We start from the raw sequence: 21,857 nt of genomic DNA on the forward strand, positions 1-21,857 counted from the left end.
TTCTGAATGTTTTACATTTGCCCATACATGGTATACCTGGACAGTGTGTGATGCAATATTTGCATTGTGACTTCAAGAAACAGGCAAGAGAAAACAACTTAAATGTTGTATAACGACCGTGGCTCCTGACTAGTTCTTGTGGAGAGTTAACTGAAGATGCCTATGTGAGAAGACATATCTGTGGCAGCGTTGTTGAATATGTGTCTCTTGACACTTTCGTTGCCAAGCATGAAGTTAGATTGTCTATAGGTGAGACGATGACGTCATGGGAATCCCCGCCCACTAGCAATCTGCAGAAAGTCACGTGTACGAGCCTGAGGTGCGCAGTTAACTTTAACACTTGCACAAAGCACGTCTCGTCTTGCTGAAAACTTGTACTCCAAAACTTTTCAAAGACATGCTGAAGTGGTCTAAACAGGTGAGTACAACTTAGTTTGCCACTTCGAATTTGAATATTCTTGTATGATGTTTAGTTTGGCTGCTGAGAACCGGCGACTGTACACACGAATGTTTGATAAAACTGCTTTCATCTGAGAATGGCATGGTCTGAACTTTTAACCCTTCACTTTAAAGTTGATCAGGTTCTACAAGTTATACGTTGTATACGTGAACATAGCTAACAGAAAAGCGCTTTTTTCGTGCTGTTAACGCTGCATGCCTGTCAGAGTTATTTACCATTCACTAGACCTTTAAATGGAATTTGGTACGACAAAAGGCATTTTCCACACGAAATAGATGTCGACATGGAAATGTACTTACATCGTTGAATTTTGAACAAAAAGATTCTATTATTCACTTTTTCAGGCAAGAATGTGTTGGTGGGTTCTTCTTGGGCTTAGCGTCTTTATTTTACCTGCTGGAAGTGTAAGTATTGTCCCCTCGCTGACCCCGGAAATAACACTGATTAAAAGGAAATGTGTACATGCGTCAATACGTGTTGAGCTTGTGTAGCTTGGGACCAACCAAGAAGGATCGTATGAGGGCTGTCTATTAAAATTGGTAGCCATTTGTTAGGCCAGCGCTTCATGTATTTTTAAGTTTTGACAACCTTTATGTGCAATTATTCCCGTTGATTGTTCTTCCGACGTCTTCACTTTATTTCATCAAGTTTTACAGATATACGGACCTCTTGGTTTGTCCCTTAAATGTCGTCATATCCCCCCACTCCTGATAACACGCGCAGGTGTAAAGGCGTACAGGATACCGTGTTAATGATTAAACATGTGTGGACGGATTATGTTGCTAAATAGTTGAGGACCATGACACTTGCTGGACTGTTATATAACACTTACGGGCTCTGCTAAAGTATTAAGTGATCAAAACGTAGCTATAGTGACAGAAAAAAATGTTCTGGAAAATTGTACAAACCAGACCGTCGATTGTGGCACCAAGCAACATTAGAATTGTTTCTAGGTCACAATACCAAAATATGCATCCAGATGATGCAATATTTTGAAACCTTTTTCGTCAATCAGCAATTCTGTGTTATTGATCAGGTAACTGGTACAGAAGCAAAGAGCATCTGGTGGTATTTTAAAAGTTGGAATACGGAATATGTACTAGCGTTAAATATGTGAAGGATTCCACTCACCTCGTGAGCGCCATGAACATCGCTCATTCAAAATTTAATGGCTGACATAAAGTTGAGGTAAAAAGAGGAAGTAAAACCATAGTTGCCTCTAATTGTGTTTGCACAACCAGTGACTCATCATGGTACTACGTATATTTCTTTCATCGTCTACGAGCTGCCAGAGTAAACATAATTGTTATTCGCGATCGACACGACACAATATAGATATTGATTTAAACAGCAATGTCCCAGACTGCATGTACGTCTTGACATATTGTGCCTGGAGAGATCATGGTTATCGTGCGGAAGGTCGAAAGTTCGACGCTCGTTCATTTTTATTGACCATATCTTTTTCTGTCACTTCATATTTCCGAAGAATAAGCACCAACAGAAAGTATTCTTCTGCCTGCAGACTCTAAAATGATTCAAAATCAATGCACCTAGGTTCATGACGACGCCGTCGACACAACAACCATCAAGATGGAGGGACAGGGATCAGACAATGGTCCTCTGTTCCCGCCATCCTTTGCTCCAGCACCAGGGCCAATACCCTTGCCGACTTCTGGCATTGCTATGATCACCAAACCCCGGGCTTTCGTGCCCAATGGTAGGAACAACATCATTTTTTCACTGGGAATGGAATGAACGTTTTTCGGAGCAAGAAATGAGAGAGTCGAAAGCCCACCTAATCGCACTATTAAACAACATGTCCACATTACAATACCTGCAACGATAGCGGCGTCTTTCCTCCATTATACATTTCTTCCCTTTATATTTACAGCCTTTTATTTATTTTCTATTCCCTGCAACACAGATAATTCAGAAGAGGATGGAAAAGATGGTAGGATTAGCATTGAGGCGGTGGTCATCCCCATTTTGTGCGGAGTGTTAGTCCTTGTGTTATTGGTTTGTTTGCCATGAGATACAGGGCAGCAAGGACAAACAAACACCAGGTAATTGTATTAAAGCACACTTACCTTGCCTTAGACCATATAGACTGTTTCATTGATTAACTCGGTGGGCGTACTTTCTCCATAGAGTGCGGTCTTGCGCTGCTACTGCCATGAGTTCGATGTTATTCATGCCCAGGAAATGTTGCACAGGAAATATTCCCTTATCACAGAGTGTAAACCTTTATCGAGCACGGGTCTGGCTTAAATGTCATGATCAAGATTTATACTTTTCAAAAATCTAATCATTTAATTTGTTCAAGGTTCCTTCCTGCCAACAATGTATCAGTTAATTTTCCAACTATGCTGCGAACACGCATCAAACGTTTATGAAATATGTAATTCAGTGCCTTCTAAATCTTTTTGTGTGAAAAAAAAATCAATCACACTGGGACGTTGAAATGGAAGACGTTTTTGAATGATTTTCTATTCGCTTTTTTTCACAGAGTTTAGAAGAGCATATAGAGCTGGAACGTGGTTCAGCCGGCAGGCGACACCTAGCGGTGGCGGACCAGATAGTGAATTCAACCTTCCAACCCCGGCGCTCTGATGAGTTGACGTTGGAAGTTCCTGTCGACTGTACGTATCCCCTTATGGCCGAAACTGATGAAAATAACCTGCCAACGGTAGATCAGACAGTGAACTCTACTTCTCTCCCTCAGAACACCTCCGAATCGTCCCTAGAGCCCTCAGTCGATTGTACCTGTCCGCTCATGGACTACACTGACAAAAACAACATTTTTCTCAACGACGGACTGTCAAAGGACGATTCGCAGCCTAATTCTCTAAATCTCTGGCCAGGTCCCTCTGCAGAACCAACTCCCGTGACTTTTCAGAAAATGGCACCATCAAATCTCTACATCCACCAGTTTTCCCGCCATTTTGACCACGATGGCGGAAAGTTGGCTGTCCCGAAGTTGTCCGATGTGGAGGTCATCATCCCTCGCGGGGCCATCCCGAAAAACCTGAATGGCGAGCTGGCGATTGAAGCCCGTGTGGTTAGACCGGATATCAATTTGAACCTGGCGGCTGGTGCAGTAGAGGAGAAACGTTGTACCGAGCACGAACTCCAGCTCTCCCCAGCAGTCGAAATGCTAGCAGAGGGAATACTGAAATTCGACAAACCTGTCACCATCCGAATCCCTCACCGCGCGAGCGTCGACAAAGCCGATTGGTCACCACGAGTGCAGTGCAGCGAATCACAGGTCGGCTCTCAGATGCAGTGGAAGGACATCCCTCCCGAGAGCAAGGACAACAACTCTGCCTTGGTGGACTGCTGCTATACTTACGACGCCAGCTACGTCTACGTCAAAACTACGCATTTCACGACTTATGTGGTTACGGGGTGTTGTAAGAAAAGGAGAGCTCTGGACCTGCAGTGTGTCGTGTTCGGACAGTATGTGGAGCGTGGTGAGGAACAGGAGGTGATATTCAGGGTGTACCTGTGTGACACCATAGTGGACCACCGTCAGGTATGTCCCCAAAGCCCACATTGATTTTTGCATGATGATACATTTTGTTATAACTAAATGGCATTGGACGAAGAACCAGTAACCTTCTTTATGTTCCATGTTGTCCCTAGAGTCTAAAGAGCGATGAGGGGCAGTGTGGCGGGCGGGAGGTGTGCATGCCGCGCCCGCTGAGCTTGGCTCATGGGAAGAGCGACATCATTGTGACGTTATTGGATGAGGTCAAAAAGAGCGAGCCACCTGTAAGTAGTTGGCCGTGGACCGTAGACAGCCTACATGGGACGCAGACTAGTCAACAGGTATCTTTACCGAAAAAGTTTCTGAGGAAACTGTTGTGTGTTTATTTGTCACCTTCCTTATCCTTTCAATCAATTGACTAACTGCAAGATGAGTTGTGAGCAGATGTGGTAACTACGGCGATGAGTTCACCTTTTATATTTGATATCCCAGTCCATAAAGGCCCAGAGCTGCATTAAATGTGTCAAGTGCAGCCCGGCACACAGAGCACCGTTCGCTCAGTTCATCTGCAAACCGACGGACCCGACTGCGAGACAGTCCCACATCGTGGCGTCATTCGAGGTCAAAGAGAGGCCCGCACGACGAAAGAAGACCGAGGTAGACGAACCCCTGATCATGAGCGTGAGGGACTTTGAACTTGTTAAGGTAAGTGTTGGCACCTCGAAAAACTATCATGTTGATTTTCGTACAAAGCAGTCATTCAAAATCATCGATGTATACATCTAAAGATACACGCTTGCTCCTTTCCTTGTACAGCAACGAGCCAAGACTATCACGTGTCAGTCTGTGCGAGAAGGGGACCTTGCCAAAATTGCTGAACTCATCCCTATAAAGGGAGTAAAACCCTTAGCCCGCCAGTATCTGGACCTCACCGATGTAGAGATACAGGCAATAGAGAGGGACCACCAGAATGACTCCAGAGAGCAAACGACCCAGTTTCTGCTGGCATGGAGGCGGAAGGAGGGTTCTCGTGCAACTCTTGACAAGTTGGTCAAGTCCCTGACATCTTGTGGTCTCCACGATGCTGCGGATGTCGTACGCCAAATGCATGCTTCACAGTGTGTTTCACTTGCGTGAAAGTCCAAACTTTGATTTATTTTTTGAGCATCTACAGAGTTTTTTTACCATTGAACAACATTTACAGAGGAAGCTGTCATTTGATTCATATTAGCAAACAGGTTTAGTCGCAAGGCCAATGGAATACATAGAGTCGAGAAATATACATGTGGTAGAGATATCGGAAACATATATGTGATAGTAGACGGTGATTGAAATTACTGCAACAAGAGACTAATTCAAGAAGCTGGTGCTGGCTATATCTATACAAGCAGAGGAAGATGAATACCACACTTTTATATAATTTGTAATTACCTTTGCCAGAATGGCTAAGGTTATGTTTTAGGCTTGTGAGTCTGTCTGTCTGTCTGTGTGTGTGTTAACAGCATAACTCAAGAAGCCTTGGATGGATCCCGATAGTATTTGGTAGGTGGGTAGGGGTCGGGAAAACGAAGGTCAAGTTCGATAATGGGCCCCCTAGCGGCTTGCTAAGGTACTGCAACAGAACCGCAATTTTTGATATCTCGTGTTCTGGACATGCTGTGGTTATCATTTTTGGGTGGTAGATAGCCCTTGGGGCAGAGAGTGAGTGCTGTAAGTTTCCTACTTTGAAAGAGAATAAGTCAGGAAGGGATGAAAGGATCATCATGATTTTTGGTATGCTGACAGCTTAAGTGATGCTTGATACAATTTAATATTAGTATTTAAATAGGGATCTAATTTGTATAAGCAACGGCAAAATGTTATGAAGCAACTCCAGGCATATAAAATAAAACATAATGAGTAACACATTTATGTCTACAGACATCATTCTACATAACAAACCTGGTTTATTTGGCAAAGGTATGTGTTCGTGGAACTCTAGTTTGTTTATAATTTTCAAAATATTACCTTTTCTGAAATTGTGTCTGTATATATTGAACATCCCAGTTTTGTCACTTCGCTCGGACAGTGAAACACAAAAGCTTCATAAATTGTCTTATGCTAAGAGAAGAGTGTCATTTCGTTCATTCGTAAATGTAGGGAAGTAAAAGGTAAATCGTGCTGACCTGCATATGTATGTGTCTGCATGTATGTATGTATGTAAATACGCACGAATGCATGTAGGAGTCGTCAAAGGGAATAATTGTTAACTGGCAAATCAGTTTTCAACTGAACAAGAAACCAAACAGTCAGCCAAGTAACCATCCGCCAGCCGACCCAACTAACCAACCAACCGACCGACCGACCAACTTGAACCAATGTCTGTCAGTCTAGCTGTATGTACGTAACGTTAGATGTATGTATGTGTGTGTGCATGTACTGAGTCGTTAAATAGTAGTTTTTATTATCTTTTGAAGCTCATCATACAGAGAGCCAATGATGGCGGGAGTAACAGTTCCCCCTGTAGAATTGATATCAGTCTGCCATTTTCAACCCAGGTTACCATGGTGACGCCGTGACCAGAATGCTGATGTGTTTCCCAATATAAACCCCACCACACACACAGCGGCTGCGAGGATTATCAAGTACAGGATAGACATGACTGCATGAAAATTCACTAATATTGAGCTGAATGTAAAGCTAGCAGTCGATATCGTGACAGTGGCGAAAGGTTTTGTGGTCGTCCTTACCGCAATCGATTATTTTCGGCTAGAGTGCCCCCCAAAGGTATCTGCTCATGTCAGGCGGACTACGCGTGGTGGAGGCCTCCCACTTTTCACCTGGACATGAGATGACCTTCCTTTTAGTGACAGTACTTAGTGACGACAGCCCAGCACCTCCCCCGGGTTTACATTACCGCAGAAACTGCTGCATGAATCAGCAATTCGTATCTCTATAGCAGAATCGTTTTCATATCGCCCGACCTCTTTATGTGGGCAATCTTCGGGAAGAAAGTGCAGAAGGCATTAGCTCTAAGACGCTAAAAGCAGTGATATTGGCCATTCTATTTCGAACAGCCGTGTAAGTGCTCTATTTCTCCGACCAAATTGGCCCTTTCCAGGGCAAGACATATGGGAAATGTCTTGGGACTGATTTGTCCTTCTAGCTGTTTTCTCAGACGGATCAGTGTTTGTCCTTAGATGTCCCTATTGAATGCGGTAGAAATTTGATGGAGCACAACCAGGAATATGAAAATGATGTAATAACAACGTCTAGACATGTTATATGATGTGACTACAGTGAATAATGTCTGGAAAAGACGATTATGTGAAATTATTGCAAAATGATACAAATAAACCTGGATCTGAACAATGCCCTTCTACTTAGTGTAGAAATGCCGTATTTTCTCTCTGTACGTTTAAGTGCCTCTTCACTTCTTTATATTTGTCTGCGATGACGCTCCTCAACTAAAATTTATTTCGCGTATTTTCAGGTGGTTATCCACATTTCTCGATTTCCCAAAATATTTCTCATCACTTTCATACATATTTTTCTGAAGTCACGTGTTGTTTCATCCCTTAGAAGGCCATCAAATTCACTTTAAGGTAGTGGATAGCGCCATCAATTTGAGGAGAGGAGACGCCATCGGCAGGAAAGTTGAAATAAACGCACCCTCTTGGAGCAGTCAAATCTGTTTTCAAAATTTTTCAGATCATAAATCTAGAGGTCTTTACCATCTCCAACACGGATAGGCTATCTCTCTACAGACCGTACCAGCCTTCCTGGTAAGCTCACCGCACCACGCTGAATACAGAACCTACTCAGTCAGCCTTTCAGAAAACACAGTAATGGGTTCAACGACTGCTTTACCATAACTAGACACGTTTTCCTAGACGTGCGCCTGCACGTACTACTGAATCAAGGTCATCAATATTTCAACTGGAGCCTTTTTTATAAGTAGCAGTCCTTTGGTTTTTACATTAATTTGTCCTTTCTTCCTTCTTATCTAAAATAATTTGACACCAAGACAGAACGCCTAATGGAAACAAACATCCATGAAAGGTTGTTGGCATCAGGGCATGACGGGTTGGCGCCTGACGTTCTGTTGATATGTAACTCATGTAGTAATGTTAGTGACCGCCAGGAAGCAGGAAGGTGAAATAGAGATTTTATGATCTCTTTAATGAGAGACTAGACTCAGCGCCTGTTTCGAAAGGAAGTACTTATTGCTCGTCACCAAGCGACGGAGCTGACTTTCTATTTTAAGCCGATCTGTCAGCATCTGGCCTTAGGTAAATCACCTTCCGTCTGAGTGAGGGTAATCTCACAAGCAGATTTGGGGAGAGAAAACCGTGGCGTATATTGTGTTGTATCTAAGTTGATCTACTACTTATCATAGTTGATCTACTACTACACAAACACACCCGCCCACCCTCGTCTGTAGTGAATGGGCCAACTGCGACTACTGGCAGTTTTGGCATGGCCTATACCCATGGCACACAGATTGTTGGCACACGTTTGACTCTCCTGTCACTTCCTGATGCTGTTGTTCGTTAGAAGCAGCCAAAGATTTGGCCTTGGCGTGTTTTCCTTGCGTTTCGGTGAGACCTTTCCCTACGCCCTCTTAGTTACAGGGACCTCCACCCGGTGGATGGGACAGTTAGGGAACTCGTGTATTGAAACATATTGCTCCTGGTGTATTGCCCGGCAAGTAACCTTATATTCCATGTTGCTTTTGATCATCAAAGAGATGTGAAATGTGCATCACAGGAAGCAAGGACAGCCATCCAGCAATCTGATGAGGGTTGACAGTTCTGAAAAATCTGTGGTTAATTTCAGTTTGTCAATGACATTTTATATCATACTTGATAGATTGTCTTCATGGCAGGGCTCGAGTGCACTATTTTACGCTTCAAAACCTTGGTTTGAGATAAAAATGCAATTATAATTATCAAAAGCCTTAGAAATAAAGCAAGTGCCCCCAGGTCTTACATGGTAGGCTTCTGAAGAAACTATTTCGGGCTTGAATAAATATATTTCTAAGGCTTTCAGAAATGTTTAACATCTCTGTTTCAGCCAATCAGCACTGGCTTAGGCATTACAACACACCACCCCAGTTATGGCTTAATTGCATAAACGTAACAACAAGTCGTTATATTTTATACATGGTCAGATGGAGGGGACAATACTAGATTTCATGATATGAAGTAAGGAATTCATGTTCAACATAGCCGGCCGTGGTCCTGAGGAAAGACCCCTCCCTCTGGCCCTGGGCGATTTGGAACAGGACTCACAGGTCTATTTTTGCCAGAACATAAGGTGGGCAAAGTACAGAATTTTATCATGATCAAGTGTCTACCTTTCGTTTAGCCTTGCCAAACGAAAAGAAAATATCGTAATTAAGGTCCAACACGTGCGATGGTGCGGTGTGAGTGGTTCAAAACAAACAGTCCCTTGGCCGCACCTGGGTCAATTACTGTCGTATTGAGGTCACCTGAGTGGCGGCGAATGGCAGCTCGCTCCAGACCCTTGCGATTGAGCCCTCGCAATTCAGTCCCATGCTGCCAAGAGGGAGGAGTCGGCCCACCCAATAATTAGAATGATAATATTAATATGAAATATCTTAATAACCACCTGTAACTCTCCAAACTGAACGGATCATATGTTTGTCCCCCGAGGTTTTCTCCAGGCATACAGATGCTTTATCTGTTGTATTTGTACAAAGCTCGGTAGCTTATCAACATCATAGCATTGTTTATATTGAGGTCGTATATATTTCACAGCGTAATGTTCTAGTAAGCATCCATTTGGCATCACCCTACACATTATAATAAGGATATGAAGGATGTGATTATTGTGAATACAGAAGGATGTGATTATTGTGAAATGTGAATACAAACAAATGAGAAGCTACATATCAGTAATCGATACCACGTTAATGCAAAGGACAATGTCTGTCATCCTCTTTTCTCATTACAGACCAAGGCACGAAATGTCCAATTAAATCGTTATATACCAATTCTGCACACATAATTTAAGCCTAATATAATAAGCAGAAACTGATATCTGCCGCGGTATGCCGCCAATATACCCCCCTACTGGCATGAAATGGTTTGTCCCAATATGGGATACCATTTGTATACACAAGTACCTGCATCTGATTATCCTTAGATTGGCGGCTCCCTCCTTCCCTTGTTAAATATTTCTCTCGACACGGGCGTATTTTCCGGAGGTCAGAGCACAGCCGGGTTTATTTTTAGCCGGGAAGACGGTGGTCTTCTAGCACGCCCTTCCCTTCTCGTCTCAGTCTCGGGCTGAACCACAACACACAGGCGGTGTAGACTGGGGGCACGGCCGCAGCAACCCGCTATCGGGACTGCCGACCGACAATCGGGAAATAACGGTCGGTCAGTTTATTCGCAGTGTATTTTGCTGCCACGAGACTCCAGGATCTTGAATTTCTCCTCCTCAACCGTGTGTCCGAGAAGACATTGTTCTTGAAACGTCTCATCACACTCGACGATATGGACTTCGAGGAAGCCGAGGATTTTGTCGAAGATGCAGGTAAGCCACATTTTTGTGTTTGTGTTTGGCACACCTGCTTCGGTTTACAACTGCGCTATTTATAGCGCGCCTAATGTCTCTGCGGAAACGGGCGGTGAATCGATGAGGGATGCTAAAGACGTGCTGACGATGGTACACAAAAATCAGAATTACCCTCAGAGGGCAGTATTGATTGCAGAAAATGAAGGTCCCTTCTATGCTTAACCCGGTTATCTGCGAGGCCGTTGAAAAGGTGATGAAAAGAAAGAGAATTCTCAATGTCGAAGAAGCCGGGACGCAATTAAGGGAGGTTATACACTGTTTCCGATTGAACTGCTACAATCAGATCTCCAGCATGTGAGGAGTCTACTGATAGGTTAAAACACAGCTGAAAGATGTTGGAAAGGCAAAGAGAGACGACCGCGCGCACCCGTCAATGTTGCTCCGCCGAGTGATATGCACGACGCGTTCTGTCACTACAAGGCTGTAGCTGTACATGGAGGGGGTTATAAATGATAGGACTCGAAGACTCACAGTGTAGGTACATTCTCCACTCCTAGATGTTCATGAGACACGATGTTGATAATTTCAGATCCGCGAAATTACGTAACACTTTTACATATGACTCTTGCCAAACTGATGTCAATTCTGAAGCTGACCTGTTAAACCATGTCGTCCTCGGTGTTGTTTGACAGTTTTAGTTGTTAGTTATTGGTATCTTGTGATTTACCTTTACTGTGTATTATTGTATGATTGACAAAAATTTACATAGTTACCGCATAGGGCAATTCAGCACGGTTGGCTGGATCAATGTGAGTATTGACATAACGAACAAATGTAGCTTCCGGTTGACACGTGCCACTTTTCTCTTCCCGTGATATCTAGTTTTATTCCGTTATGCACCGCGATATTACTGTTATCTTGTCAAACACAATGACATGCCTTCCCAAACGTAATAGTCTACTATATCTACACGTATGTACTACAGGTTTCCCACTGCCGCATAGCGTGCCCAACGTCGGAGGACATGTTTATTCAAAATGCCCTGTTATTAAAGTTGAACAGGCATCCAAATTCTCCGTGCAGCATTGGTGGGAATCTGACGAATAGAAAAGTAGATAAAACTTATTCATACATGCTAGCATTACTCAGAATCCCTGCATTGCCCACAGCACCCTACAATGAACTGCATACTTCAGCGTTTTTTTCCTGCAGATATAAGGCTGCAAAATTGCCTGTAGGCATACCATTTCCGTCGCAGCAAAATTGCCCGTGGGAAGCGTGCCATTTCCACCACATCAACTTAACTTTGTAAGCTGTTACATGTGTGTATATAATCATGAACCAAGAGTACGTGGGGGAAAGGGTTGCCTCCGGGATTCAAGACGCCTGTACTTTGGATTTCTAAGAAGTCTTGGAAGCGAAGAAGCGCTCCAGGCATCTGTGCCCTCACTCCCCCGCCCCTCCCCCTTCGCGCAATCTACTCACTCAGATTTCTTCTCTTGTCTCTAGGCCCTTACGTACTCAATGAGATTCTATGATAAAGTTTCACCTGTCCTTGAAAACCAATGTTGGACGCTAGAACAGGCCAACTATTCTTATAACACCAACGATAATCTGTCTTAAAGCCTTATTTGTAACAACTGTACCCAATCCCCCAATCCCCCAACTAGCTTTCTCATGGCAATGAGTTCTAAGCCTGGACATTTTCCTCTAGTGCAAAACTACCACTCGTGAAAAATGTCGTGTGTACTCAATGATAGTGTTTCCCGAAATAATAGATGTCTAAGAATAGAACCGTAAACACTACTTCATATTTTTAACCACACAGACACGATGCCTGTGTAATCATGGAGCTAGATTGAAAAGAAAATGTATGAAGTATTTGTACAGAATATCAAGTCGAGATAAATCGGTAAATTGGATTTCTGTGCTTTATAATAAACGCAGTTGGATATTGAATACTGTACTGTGGATGGTGTCTTTTTCGTACATGACGCTGCATTGCTGTACATGTATCATGAATCCCATCTGCCATAAAACCAGAACAACCAGAGGTTAAGAAGACATGTCTACGGTTGACACATTGCTGACTTTATATTTACTGACGCAAGGGGAACATTTGCAACACGATACGTCACTTGAACGACGCGCGTGCCACTCGTGCGAACTTCACCTCGCATGAACTTGAGATGTCAGATCCCGTTCAAGTGCGTATATTCAAGTCTAAATGAGTTGCGTATTACTATTGATATTGTTTGGCTATTGAGGTAAACGTTTGTGGGGAAGAATATCCTTTTTATGCTTTGAGCAAGTGTTGTACAGCGTAAGCCTAGACTGCTAAAAATAACACAATAAGGACTTGAATATACGCAGTGTAAACAGCCCTTAGACACGTGGGTATTGTCAAATTAAGTGGAAGAACCCTACTTCAAATCAAGCGTTCATAGTCAGGTGTTTTTACCATTCACATTTGGACATTTGGATGTCTCACCCTTGACTGCTTCAATACATCCCAGGACCGGTCGACCAATTTTCTGTCAACCTTTTTTATTACATTCTCGTAGTTTTAAGTTTGAGCGATGTTATTTTCGACTCTGGTAAAATTGACACGGATACGTTGACTTGCTACTCTTGGATATGAGATAACATAAAAGGAAACATACATGAAAACAGAAAAACTGCACTTTGTTCATTATTGCCTTACATATAAAGTATAGAAGCTGGCAGACAGGTAACTTGGTACACCTCAATGCAGCCGCAATACAACTGTGGAAGGGGCCTAATTTCATCCCTCTCCACCCCAACAGTAGTATAGAGGTAGGATATTCTCTCCGCCGCAAAAAAAAAGAACAGAACAACGACAATAATATCATAATGTACCGCATTGTTTGTTTGAACACATTGATGCCCTCGTTCTTTAACACAACTACTGCTCTGCTATTAATCTTGTGTGAATTTTATAAGCAGTTATACAGTTCTTGTACCAGAATCCACCTAATACTATTAGACATTATTCCCCCACATGGACGTCATTGCCTTATATACCATAGTTCCTGCTAGTCTTGTAATCCTATAATACAAAGGTGACCTACTTTTCCTTAGTAATTCCTGTCAGCCCAGAAGAGTTCGGAGACCTCATACCTCCATGAGATTTTCAGATTTTTTTAAATCTCATGCAGGTATCTCCTTTATTGGCATAACCCATACACGGTGATGTTTACGTTCAAGTAAGTTACACATGTCACGACTATGAAATTATCATCATTTACCACCCAAACATTACGGCATTTTCCGAAACTTATCTAAGTCAAATCTCGACCTGCCACATGCATACCAAATGTCATGAAGATATACAGAATATCTTTCCTTTGCTCAGCTATTCTCCTTGAATGATTTTAACAAAAACGCTGTCTTTTTGTGTACCGACATTGTTGATTTTGCCTTGATTTATTCAAGTTCCGTTTTGACTTATCGTATGAACTTATTGTCTGTTCCTATTGTTTGATTGTTTGTATGCAACTTCCATCCTTACACATTGTATAACTCCACTTATATCTTTTTCCATTCGTAACAATTCCTAACGTTCTTGTTCGAATCATTCATTTACTATTGTTTGAGATACATAAATTCCTGTATTCATCTTCAGTTTGTATATTTCCTATATTAGTAATTTGTACCCTCCATTGTCTTTTACTTTCCCGTTGGATCTGTGGTTTATGTTTTTGTCTATGTCCATATGTTTTATTTATGTGAACTGTATATTTACATGTAAAATGCAATTAAAAACACCTGCCGACGAAACAGATATCATTGTGGCGTCGCGTTGAGCGTTCGACTCGGAATCTTGAGGTCCTGAGTTCGATACCCTCCATCCCTTTGACGTTGTGCCCTGTGCTCTTGGGAAAGGCACTTTACACGACCTTCCTCACTTCACCCTGGTGTAAAAATGGGTATCTGACTTCGGTAGGGGAAGTTAAAGAAAAGACTACCTTCTGTCTGTACTGTGTATGTGGCACTGTTAAAAGTTACAAACTTGAGTACAGTGCCACATTGTCCTCGTCTCGCAAATAGAAAAAAAAAGATAAAAAAATACATCATTGCTATTTATCCAGAGATTTTCAAGATTTTCCACCGGACACGCGTGACGCAGTGACACAAACCAAATGGTCTGCTGCAGTACCAAAGTCGGCCAACAGGGGGCCAAAATCGAGGAAGACTGTATAGCTACCGACACCTACCAAATATCGCAATCCGTCCAGAAGCTCTTAAGATATTCTACCGCACACGATCGCACACATGAGAAACCATGCAGAGTGATAAATCATAGCTCCATTTCTCATAGAGGTGGTAGTAATGATCAGTGATCCCAGCCCGCTGTGTCTGTGGGGTGGTGTGCTAATGCGCATTATTAAAAGCTGGATTATCCGTCGTCTCAGTACCTTTGGATTACCCATAAGTAGAGTAAGCTGGCGCGTAGGGGGGTGGGGGGCACTTACGCTGAGTCGAGACTCTCCAGTTCGTTCTGACTCTTTCAAAGCATCATGCGAATATCTTTTGAAATCACCTCTGTGCTGTAAAGCTAGCTGGGGTAATGGGGTGCCGGTGAAGCTAGGTTAACGAACCGTTACTTAACTTACCACCGGAAAATGTTTGAGAAAATGGGATTCATATTCGGAAGGCACGGAAAATGGGGGTCCCGTGTTCGAGGAGGCGCTTCGAGCACGTAAAACAGCCTCATTACTAAAAATATTGTACCTTCTGGCTGCAAACAATACACCAGATGTATTATTATGTACCTGACACATTTGGAGCATGCATTGGCGAGCAGATACAATGTGAATGTGAATTAACTTTATTGCGTGACAATTGTAGCAGGTACAATGTATGGCAATCTAAATATGCATGGGAGGTGAACTATATACTATGTTAGCTTTTAAGTAAGCCTTTAGTATAAGTCAATGTGATGTGTTCTGTATGCGATATAATATATAATACTATGTCACACACCACAGAAAACAACACAACCAACATAAACCATAATTACGTCACAGAGTATGTTACATACGGTCACTTGTTTTACTTAAAGTAATGATAACGCTAAGGGTTTGTATTTTAGGAATATCAAAATAATCCGTGCTCCGCTCCGTCCACCGAAATGATCTGATTCAAGCTGACGTTTATTTTTTGGTCTGACTTTGTTCCCCCAGAAGCATCATATATAGACTAAAGTTTGGCCCTATTATCAGGGGTTGCCATAGCAGCGCCTTAGGTAACTCTCAGAAAAGTGAAAATACATGAAAGGAACGGACACCTGTTGCACAGGCCGATGGGGCTATCTGGGGTTACGTGACGTAGGGTGTCCATAGTGACAGCTAGACATTCATATTATCTTAACAGGAAATCGGACTGGCGCACAACCGTAAATTGTTATTGTTAATTCATTTTGCTTACTTTTATGCATTTGCGCAACGAAGAAGAAATGACATTTCATACGAAATACGTGCAGGAGGAGGGTAGAAGCCAATTGAAAGGCTTGTACTACGCGCTCCTGCATTATAATTAGGAATGCATCGCAAACGTACATTAGGAATATTCAATAAATATAAAATTAATAAAACAATAAATACAATACATAGTAGGATAGAAAATTCGTATTGTGAGTGAACGCTTTGGTGTTGAATTGATATCTTACAGGCTTCAATACGTATTTTACCAACATATGTTTCATTGTCAGCTTTTTTGGCACACAGTTGCTTCTCTATTTATACCTTACTACTGGATGGTAAGCTGCTTTCTTGTGCTAAATTACAATCTTTCTCTACCCGCCTGACGATAATGTCACAATCAAGTCATGTTTGGGAGTATCAAACAGTCGACTACTACAACTAACATAAACATTTGCATCTTCTTGTCTGTCGCAATTTAAAAAAGCACAGTGGCTCCGATACCCTTTATGATGCTTTATTATATTTTGTGGTATCTATTTGAAGGGTTTTCAAATCACAAAATGACATGGTTGAGTAAGTGTGTCTAAATGGCCGTCCCTGTTTTGATGGGGTGAACTTCATATTTATAACGGGATTTGCTGGAATGACTGCAATGATTAAGCCATATATACTATTGAAACAAATGGAGCATAACATACGCATGCTGTCAAAATTATGTTCAGTTACTTTGGGTGCAATTCAGGGTATGTCTGCAAGGAGTCGCTTAAGCATTTGTTCCTTCAGAGCATTGTCGTTTTTGATGACAGAAAACGAAACTTCTACGTTACCATATGTCCAAGGTCGAAGTTTGCTTCTTTGACAGTTTGAGACACGACAAAGACCTCCTCTGTTTTACTCTTGGGCGATGGGCCTTGCCATGTTGATCTGTGACGTCATGGGTAGGCCATCTTGGCACCTGCCCAATGCTGCCAGGTGTGTTGGAGAGGTGAAGTCAGCTGACCTACCTCGACCAATCATAACAGGACAGCCGAGCCGATCATAGGGTTATGGTGTCATGTCAGCAAATATCAAGCTATATCCTTTATCAAAAATCTATCGAAACAATAACCAATCATCATTTTAACTGTAACACATTGACACTGCTTGTTTTTCGTGTCAGTAGCCGCCACTACACTTAATTCAAGAAAACTCTTCAATTTGAAATGCCTTCCAGTGGTCCCAGTGTAGTAATCACCAGTAATTAGAACCTTTCTTGCTGAAACCGTTTTGTATTCTTTATACCCCGCCTAAGTAAGGAGAAAATTAAATTCTATAGACTTCTGCAGTACTCTATCTCCGATTGCAACTTAGTAGTAGTAGTCCCAAGGTCAGTGTCCCCTTCCCAATCACACAGCAAGATTGTAGGCACACAAGAGCCATAGACTTTGCCCTGTACTAAAATGGCTTAGAGGAATCGCAGTCATTGACCCCTTCCTCGTACTTTACCTTAGCTGTGAGGATCTCAGCCGCTTGCAACCATTGCTTATACAAGGCGGGTTCATTGACTTTTTACACTGGGTTTTATTTCATTGTACATGTGGGTGTTGTCACGAAGAATAAAGACCAAATAAATCGAATATGTGCGAACAAATGGGGGATGGTAAGACCAGAATATTTATGGTCGTCTTTATTCTATCACATATGTATATTCTATCAGCAGTTATCAAAAATCAACAGCGATGATCATCACAGAGTTAGCCACGTTTGGGATTGTGTTCTCGCCGCAAAAGCGCCACCTACATCGTCTACATATATAGCGGGGAGAAGCAGAACTGCAATTAAAATCTCTAAGTGAGGAAGATGTCTGACAGGCATCGAAACATCAGTCAGCAGTAAGATCAACTGGTTGTGTAAAGTAAAAGTATCTTCTCACTCACTCATCCTCGCCGCATATCAGACTTCGCTGAGGCGGGCCGTCATCGTTCTCCAAGTCTTCCTTGAAAAGTATCTTGCGGAGAGTAATATTCAGGTTTTGCGTACATTTAATTTCATATCGATCCATGAACAGCCCTGAAATAATCTACACTCGCCCATTCGTCGTGTTGCTAAAGAATACACGATAGAAAATAACATTACTCCAACATATTTTGAATATCTCAAACACTCCCTCTCGTATTGTACAGCTCGAACAAAGACGGCTAAATTACGACCACTCGCTTAGAATTGCTTATTTTTCACGTCTTAGAATTGTGAATTCTCGTGTGCGAGATTCTATAAGTGTAGCACCTGTCCTCAACGTATTCACCCAGTCTATTTATAGCACAGAGGTCGGTTGAGAAGTGAACCCGCGGCGGCTTCCATCAAGGGATGGAGATGTTTAGCGCCGGCTCACCGCGGAATATTCACAGCGCTCCAATATCACTTACTAGCATTTCACTCGTCAAAATGGTGTTTATGCTCAGGCGCCGTTGCCAGTAGAACGTGGAGGAAAATGCATTCCTGTGGGATGCAAATGTCTCCACTATTGACACCAGATAGGTCAGTAAACTCGACGTTTCCAGTGCGTCCTTGTATCTAGGTCAGCACTAGTTTCGTTGATGTGCATGTAAGTCAGGGACTATTGCGGGCAGATTATACCTATTTTTAGCGATTTTTTCTCAGAAATCCGAGCGGAGAGGGCGAAGGTCTCAGGAGTGAAATTTAGGGGGCACAGAAACTGTAAACGAGAGAAAATGATAGGAGTGTGTGTGTTGGGGGGGGGGGGGGGGGGTAGTATTCGGGTAGCATTCAGATAGCATTCGTCTCGAATTTACAATCTTATACTTCAAGTTATAGCGACTCGGCAGCTGGACATCACGGGAAGAAGAAGACTCGGTATATAGTTTCGTGTCCTGAAAAAATAAAGGGGGAGGATTACGACATCTCCTAACGAACGCATTGTGGAACAATGAATACTGAGCAAAGACGATCGTGGGCTAATGACCACTTCTGTGGGTGGAAATCATCCGCCTTCCTTTGTTGTCATGGTGTTGTGGGGGAGGTACATTCATCCACCCACAGACTCTATTCTGAGCCAGAGATGGTTCATGATCTCATACACACTCTCCAAAGACGCGAAGAAAGTGTCAACAGATCATAATCAGGGTCCTTTCTTTTTTTCAAAACTATTCATTTTTTCTTTTCTTTTTCAAGTCACTAGTCATTGAAACAGGATTCCTTCCTTTCAACAACGGCACAATAAAAACATACAATTTAAAAATACAGAAGACCAAACGATATGATCATGACGTACCCGTACTCGCACAATACAACAGCAGCAGAAACGGAAATATGTCAAACAAGAAAGGCGTAACTTAAAAGAACACTTCGGCGACGTATGCTCTAAGTTGCATAATTCATCATGTACGATTTACTTAAACTCCAAAACCTCGTTCTTTCGCCAAATGATGTTAGTCTTTACGACTAATGGATTATTAAATCAGTGAATTTGCAAATGATGTATCATGAATGAATTATATCAGTTGATCATCTCTTCACAAGTCGCAAACGTTCTTCAAAGTATGAAAGTCGTATCATAGCAAAAAGCCTATGGAAGCATTTCATAATCAATCTTGTAAATGAGGTGAATGTTAAAAATGATTTGCATGATTTATGCGTACCGATATTTACCTTCACCAAATGCCGCAAGTATGAAATTCCAGCCATTTATTATTATTATTCATTTATTATGTAATAAAGACATCAAACCTTTTCATGAAAATTCTGTGTAGTACCAGGAACATAAATTCATACCTTCAATTTGTTATATTCCAACTAATCGAATGGGCTTTCCGGGCATTTTTTTTGTCCTTTTGGACCTTTTCATGGACATTCTGAGTAGTGGTGCGTACCTAAACTCATATTCAGGTTCAGGTCCGGATTCAGGTCCAGCAGTTCAGGTTCAGGTCCGGACTTTAACCCATGATTGCATATTATGTCCACTAGAATTTTTTTTTTGAGGGGGAGGGGGGATGGTGCATATATAAAATTGCATGTTATCATGAATTGAAATGCAATGTGTGAAAAATACATGCAAAATATACAGCCAGTGTAAACACGAAATGTTTTTTGTCTTTTTCCAGTGCAAATTTCACTGTCTTTGGAAGGTTTTACATGGTTTAGAACAAAAAAGGGAATATAAGTGACAGACTGCTTTTTGCAAGTCCGGACTTGGCTCCGGACATTTAGGTTTTTGTTGGACTTGGACCTAAACATTTTTAGGTACAATTCCAAGTCCGGGCTTTAGGTACGCACCACTAATTCTGAGTAGTACCAGGAAGATGAACCCATACCTTCAGTTTGTTATATTCCAACTGTACTCCAACCGTATTCGCTTCCAGGATTAACGTGTTTTTCCTGTTTTGGGTTAACAGGGTACGAGGGTCAAACATTAACCATGACAACATGGTAGTCTTACCGTTATAATTTGTAATGTAGTCTTTATGGGTGAATTTCAGTATCTTCAAAACTCCTCCTTACTGGCCACAAGATTAAATCAGCCAGAAAAGGTCCACTTGGGCATGTAATTAATCTTGAAACATATCGGGTGGCCGCTAGACCAAATGAATATGATGTCATAATGAATCCAGACGGATGGACGGATTGATCATGAGGACCATTTGATTAAAATGTTTAGTCTTATCAGACTAAACTCAGACTGTTTACTACAAACAGTACAATATGTGGGAAGAGTCTTTATGTTTCAACCAGAGTTCCACGACCTCTTGGTGAAGGTAAACATACTGTCGGACATCCAGTGTAGCCGACAGTAGGAAACAGGTGGGCGGTAAATGACGGGAATTTCACTAGTAAAACAATTAGTCAGGAAATGCTACAACGGAATTCTTTAGCATACAATATGCAATAGTTTAGATGATACTAAGAAAAAAGACTTTCATACTTTGAACAGCTTGTGTTATTCTAAGCAAAATGAACAGAATGTCAAGTTGTAGATGTTGATATGAAGTTCGTTCTACTTTAACTCATTTGAGTGCTTCCTCTAAGTCAGAGACAGGCTTGTGTGGCAACCATGAAATGGACCAAGAAAACGCCTGTTTCCTATGAATTCTAACCATGTACATCGTGGAAACTACGATAGCTAGAAAGGCAATATTTTTTGCAGAATTTTCTCTGTAGCCTTTTGTCAAGCTACTCATACACAACACTATCAGGTTCGTCCTATATAGTACATGTACTGCGTGCGAGTGAAAAAAAATACATCACTTGGTTTTTTGACCAGGCCATTAAAAATCCTACTGTACCATTGTATAGTTAGGCACGTCCTGTAGCATAGAATCATTTCTATAATGTACAACTAACGCAGTTCTAAGCTCTGATTGGTTCACGGCAGGTTTAAGTTCTGATTAGCTCCTGACAGAAGAAGAACGCACCAGCAAAACAATATGTTTCCCCAGATAGGGCACAGCATAATTAGAGGTGCGGATAGAAACCTGTCAATTAACAATTTGTATCTAGTGCAGCTGTATGAAAGTGAATTGAACCGTTGGATTTTGTCTGACATAAGGAGAGTGCATGTACAGATAATCGATGCCGGTGTGACAGCGATCTCGCCCCCCCTGTGACCTCGCCCCCCCGGGGGGCGAGATCACTAGCGTTTTCGCCCCCCTTTAGCGTTTTCGCCCCCCCCCCCCCAAAGCAGCTGGTTACTACATATTACAGGTGCGCTACATGGCACTATACTGCACCTGGGGAGTAATGTATATGGTGTGTTACCTGGTACCTATATGGCACCTTATTACCGTACCGTAAGATGTCATACCTCGAAAGTCGATACTATATTGTTCGGTGCAAACATAACATTGAAATGAAAAAGACAATTTTTGCAGCTGAGGTGGCATAAAAACAGTGCTACTGCGAACGTATAAATCAACACCGTCTATGGTATGGTACGTCAGCTATA

General features: G+C 42.1%; 2 protein-coding genes across 5 annotated transcripts in view; both read left to right on the forward strand.

The window, feature by feature from the left end:
* Nucleotides 1–358: 358 nt before the first annotated feature.
* Nucleotides 359–5,370, forward strand: LOC118414532. Of its 4 annotated transcripts, none has more exons than XM_035818615.1 (8): nt 359–418; nt 805–864; nt 2,015–2,177; nt 2,385–2,523; nt 2,967–3,992; nt 4,103–4,288; nt 4,440–4,652; nt 4,764–5,370. In XM_035818615.1, exons 4-8 carry the CDS (start codon nt 2,488–2,490, stop codon nt 5,082–5,084), a joined length of 1,782 nt encoding a protein of 593 aa, XP_035674508.1. In that variant the 5' UTR covers nt 359–418; nt 805–864; nt 2,015–2,177; nt 2,385–2,487; the 3' UTR covers nt 5,085–5,370. The 4 variants fall into 4 exon arrangements, with proteins under 4 accessions (XP_035674508.1, XP_035674509.1, XP_035674511.1 ...); XM_035818616.1 differs by having other exon boundaries at nt 373–418; nt 1,983–2,177; XM_035818618.1 differs by lacking the exon at nt 805–864 and having other exon boundaries at nt 395–418.
* Nucleotides 5,371–10,082: 4,712 nt separating this feature from the next.
* LOC118414525 overlaps nt 10,083–21,857 on the forward strand; it is a 40,407-nt gene continuing 28,632 nt past the window's right edge. Inside the window, exon 1 of the mRNA XM_035818607.1 lies at nt 10,083–10,490. Within this exon, the coding sequence (XP_035674500.1) occupies nt 10,451–10,490 (40 nt within the window). The 5' untranslated portion in view covers nt 10,083–10,450. The remainder of the gene's footprint in view (nt 10,491–21,857) is intronic.

Source organism: Branchiostoma floridae, chromosome 4 (genome assembly GCF_000003815.2).
Source record: "Branchiostoma floridae strain S238N-H82 chromosome 4, Bfl_VNyyK, whole genome shotgun sequence".
NCBI classification, from domain to species: domain Eukaryota; kingdom Metazoa; phylum Chordata; class Leptocardii; order Amphioxiformes; family Branchiostomatidae; genus Branchiostoma; species Branchiostoma floridae.

Excerpts from the sequence above, each read along its gene's own strand:
- LOC118414532 (XM_035818615.1), top strand. The coding sequence starts at position 2,488 with ATGAGATACAGGGCAGCAAGGACAAACAAACACCAG. Across the intron at positions 2,524-2,966 it reads CAAGGACAAACAAACACCAG|AGTTTAGAAGAGCATATAGA; the intron begins GTAATTGTATTA and ends TTTTTTTCACAG. Across the intron at positions 4,653-4,763 it reads GGGACTTTGAACTTGTTAAG|CAACGAGCCAAGACTATCAC; the intron begins GTAAGTGTTGGC and ends TTCCTTGTACAG.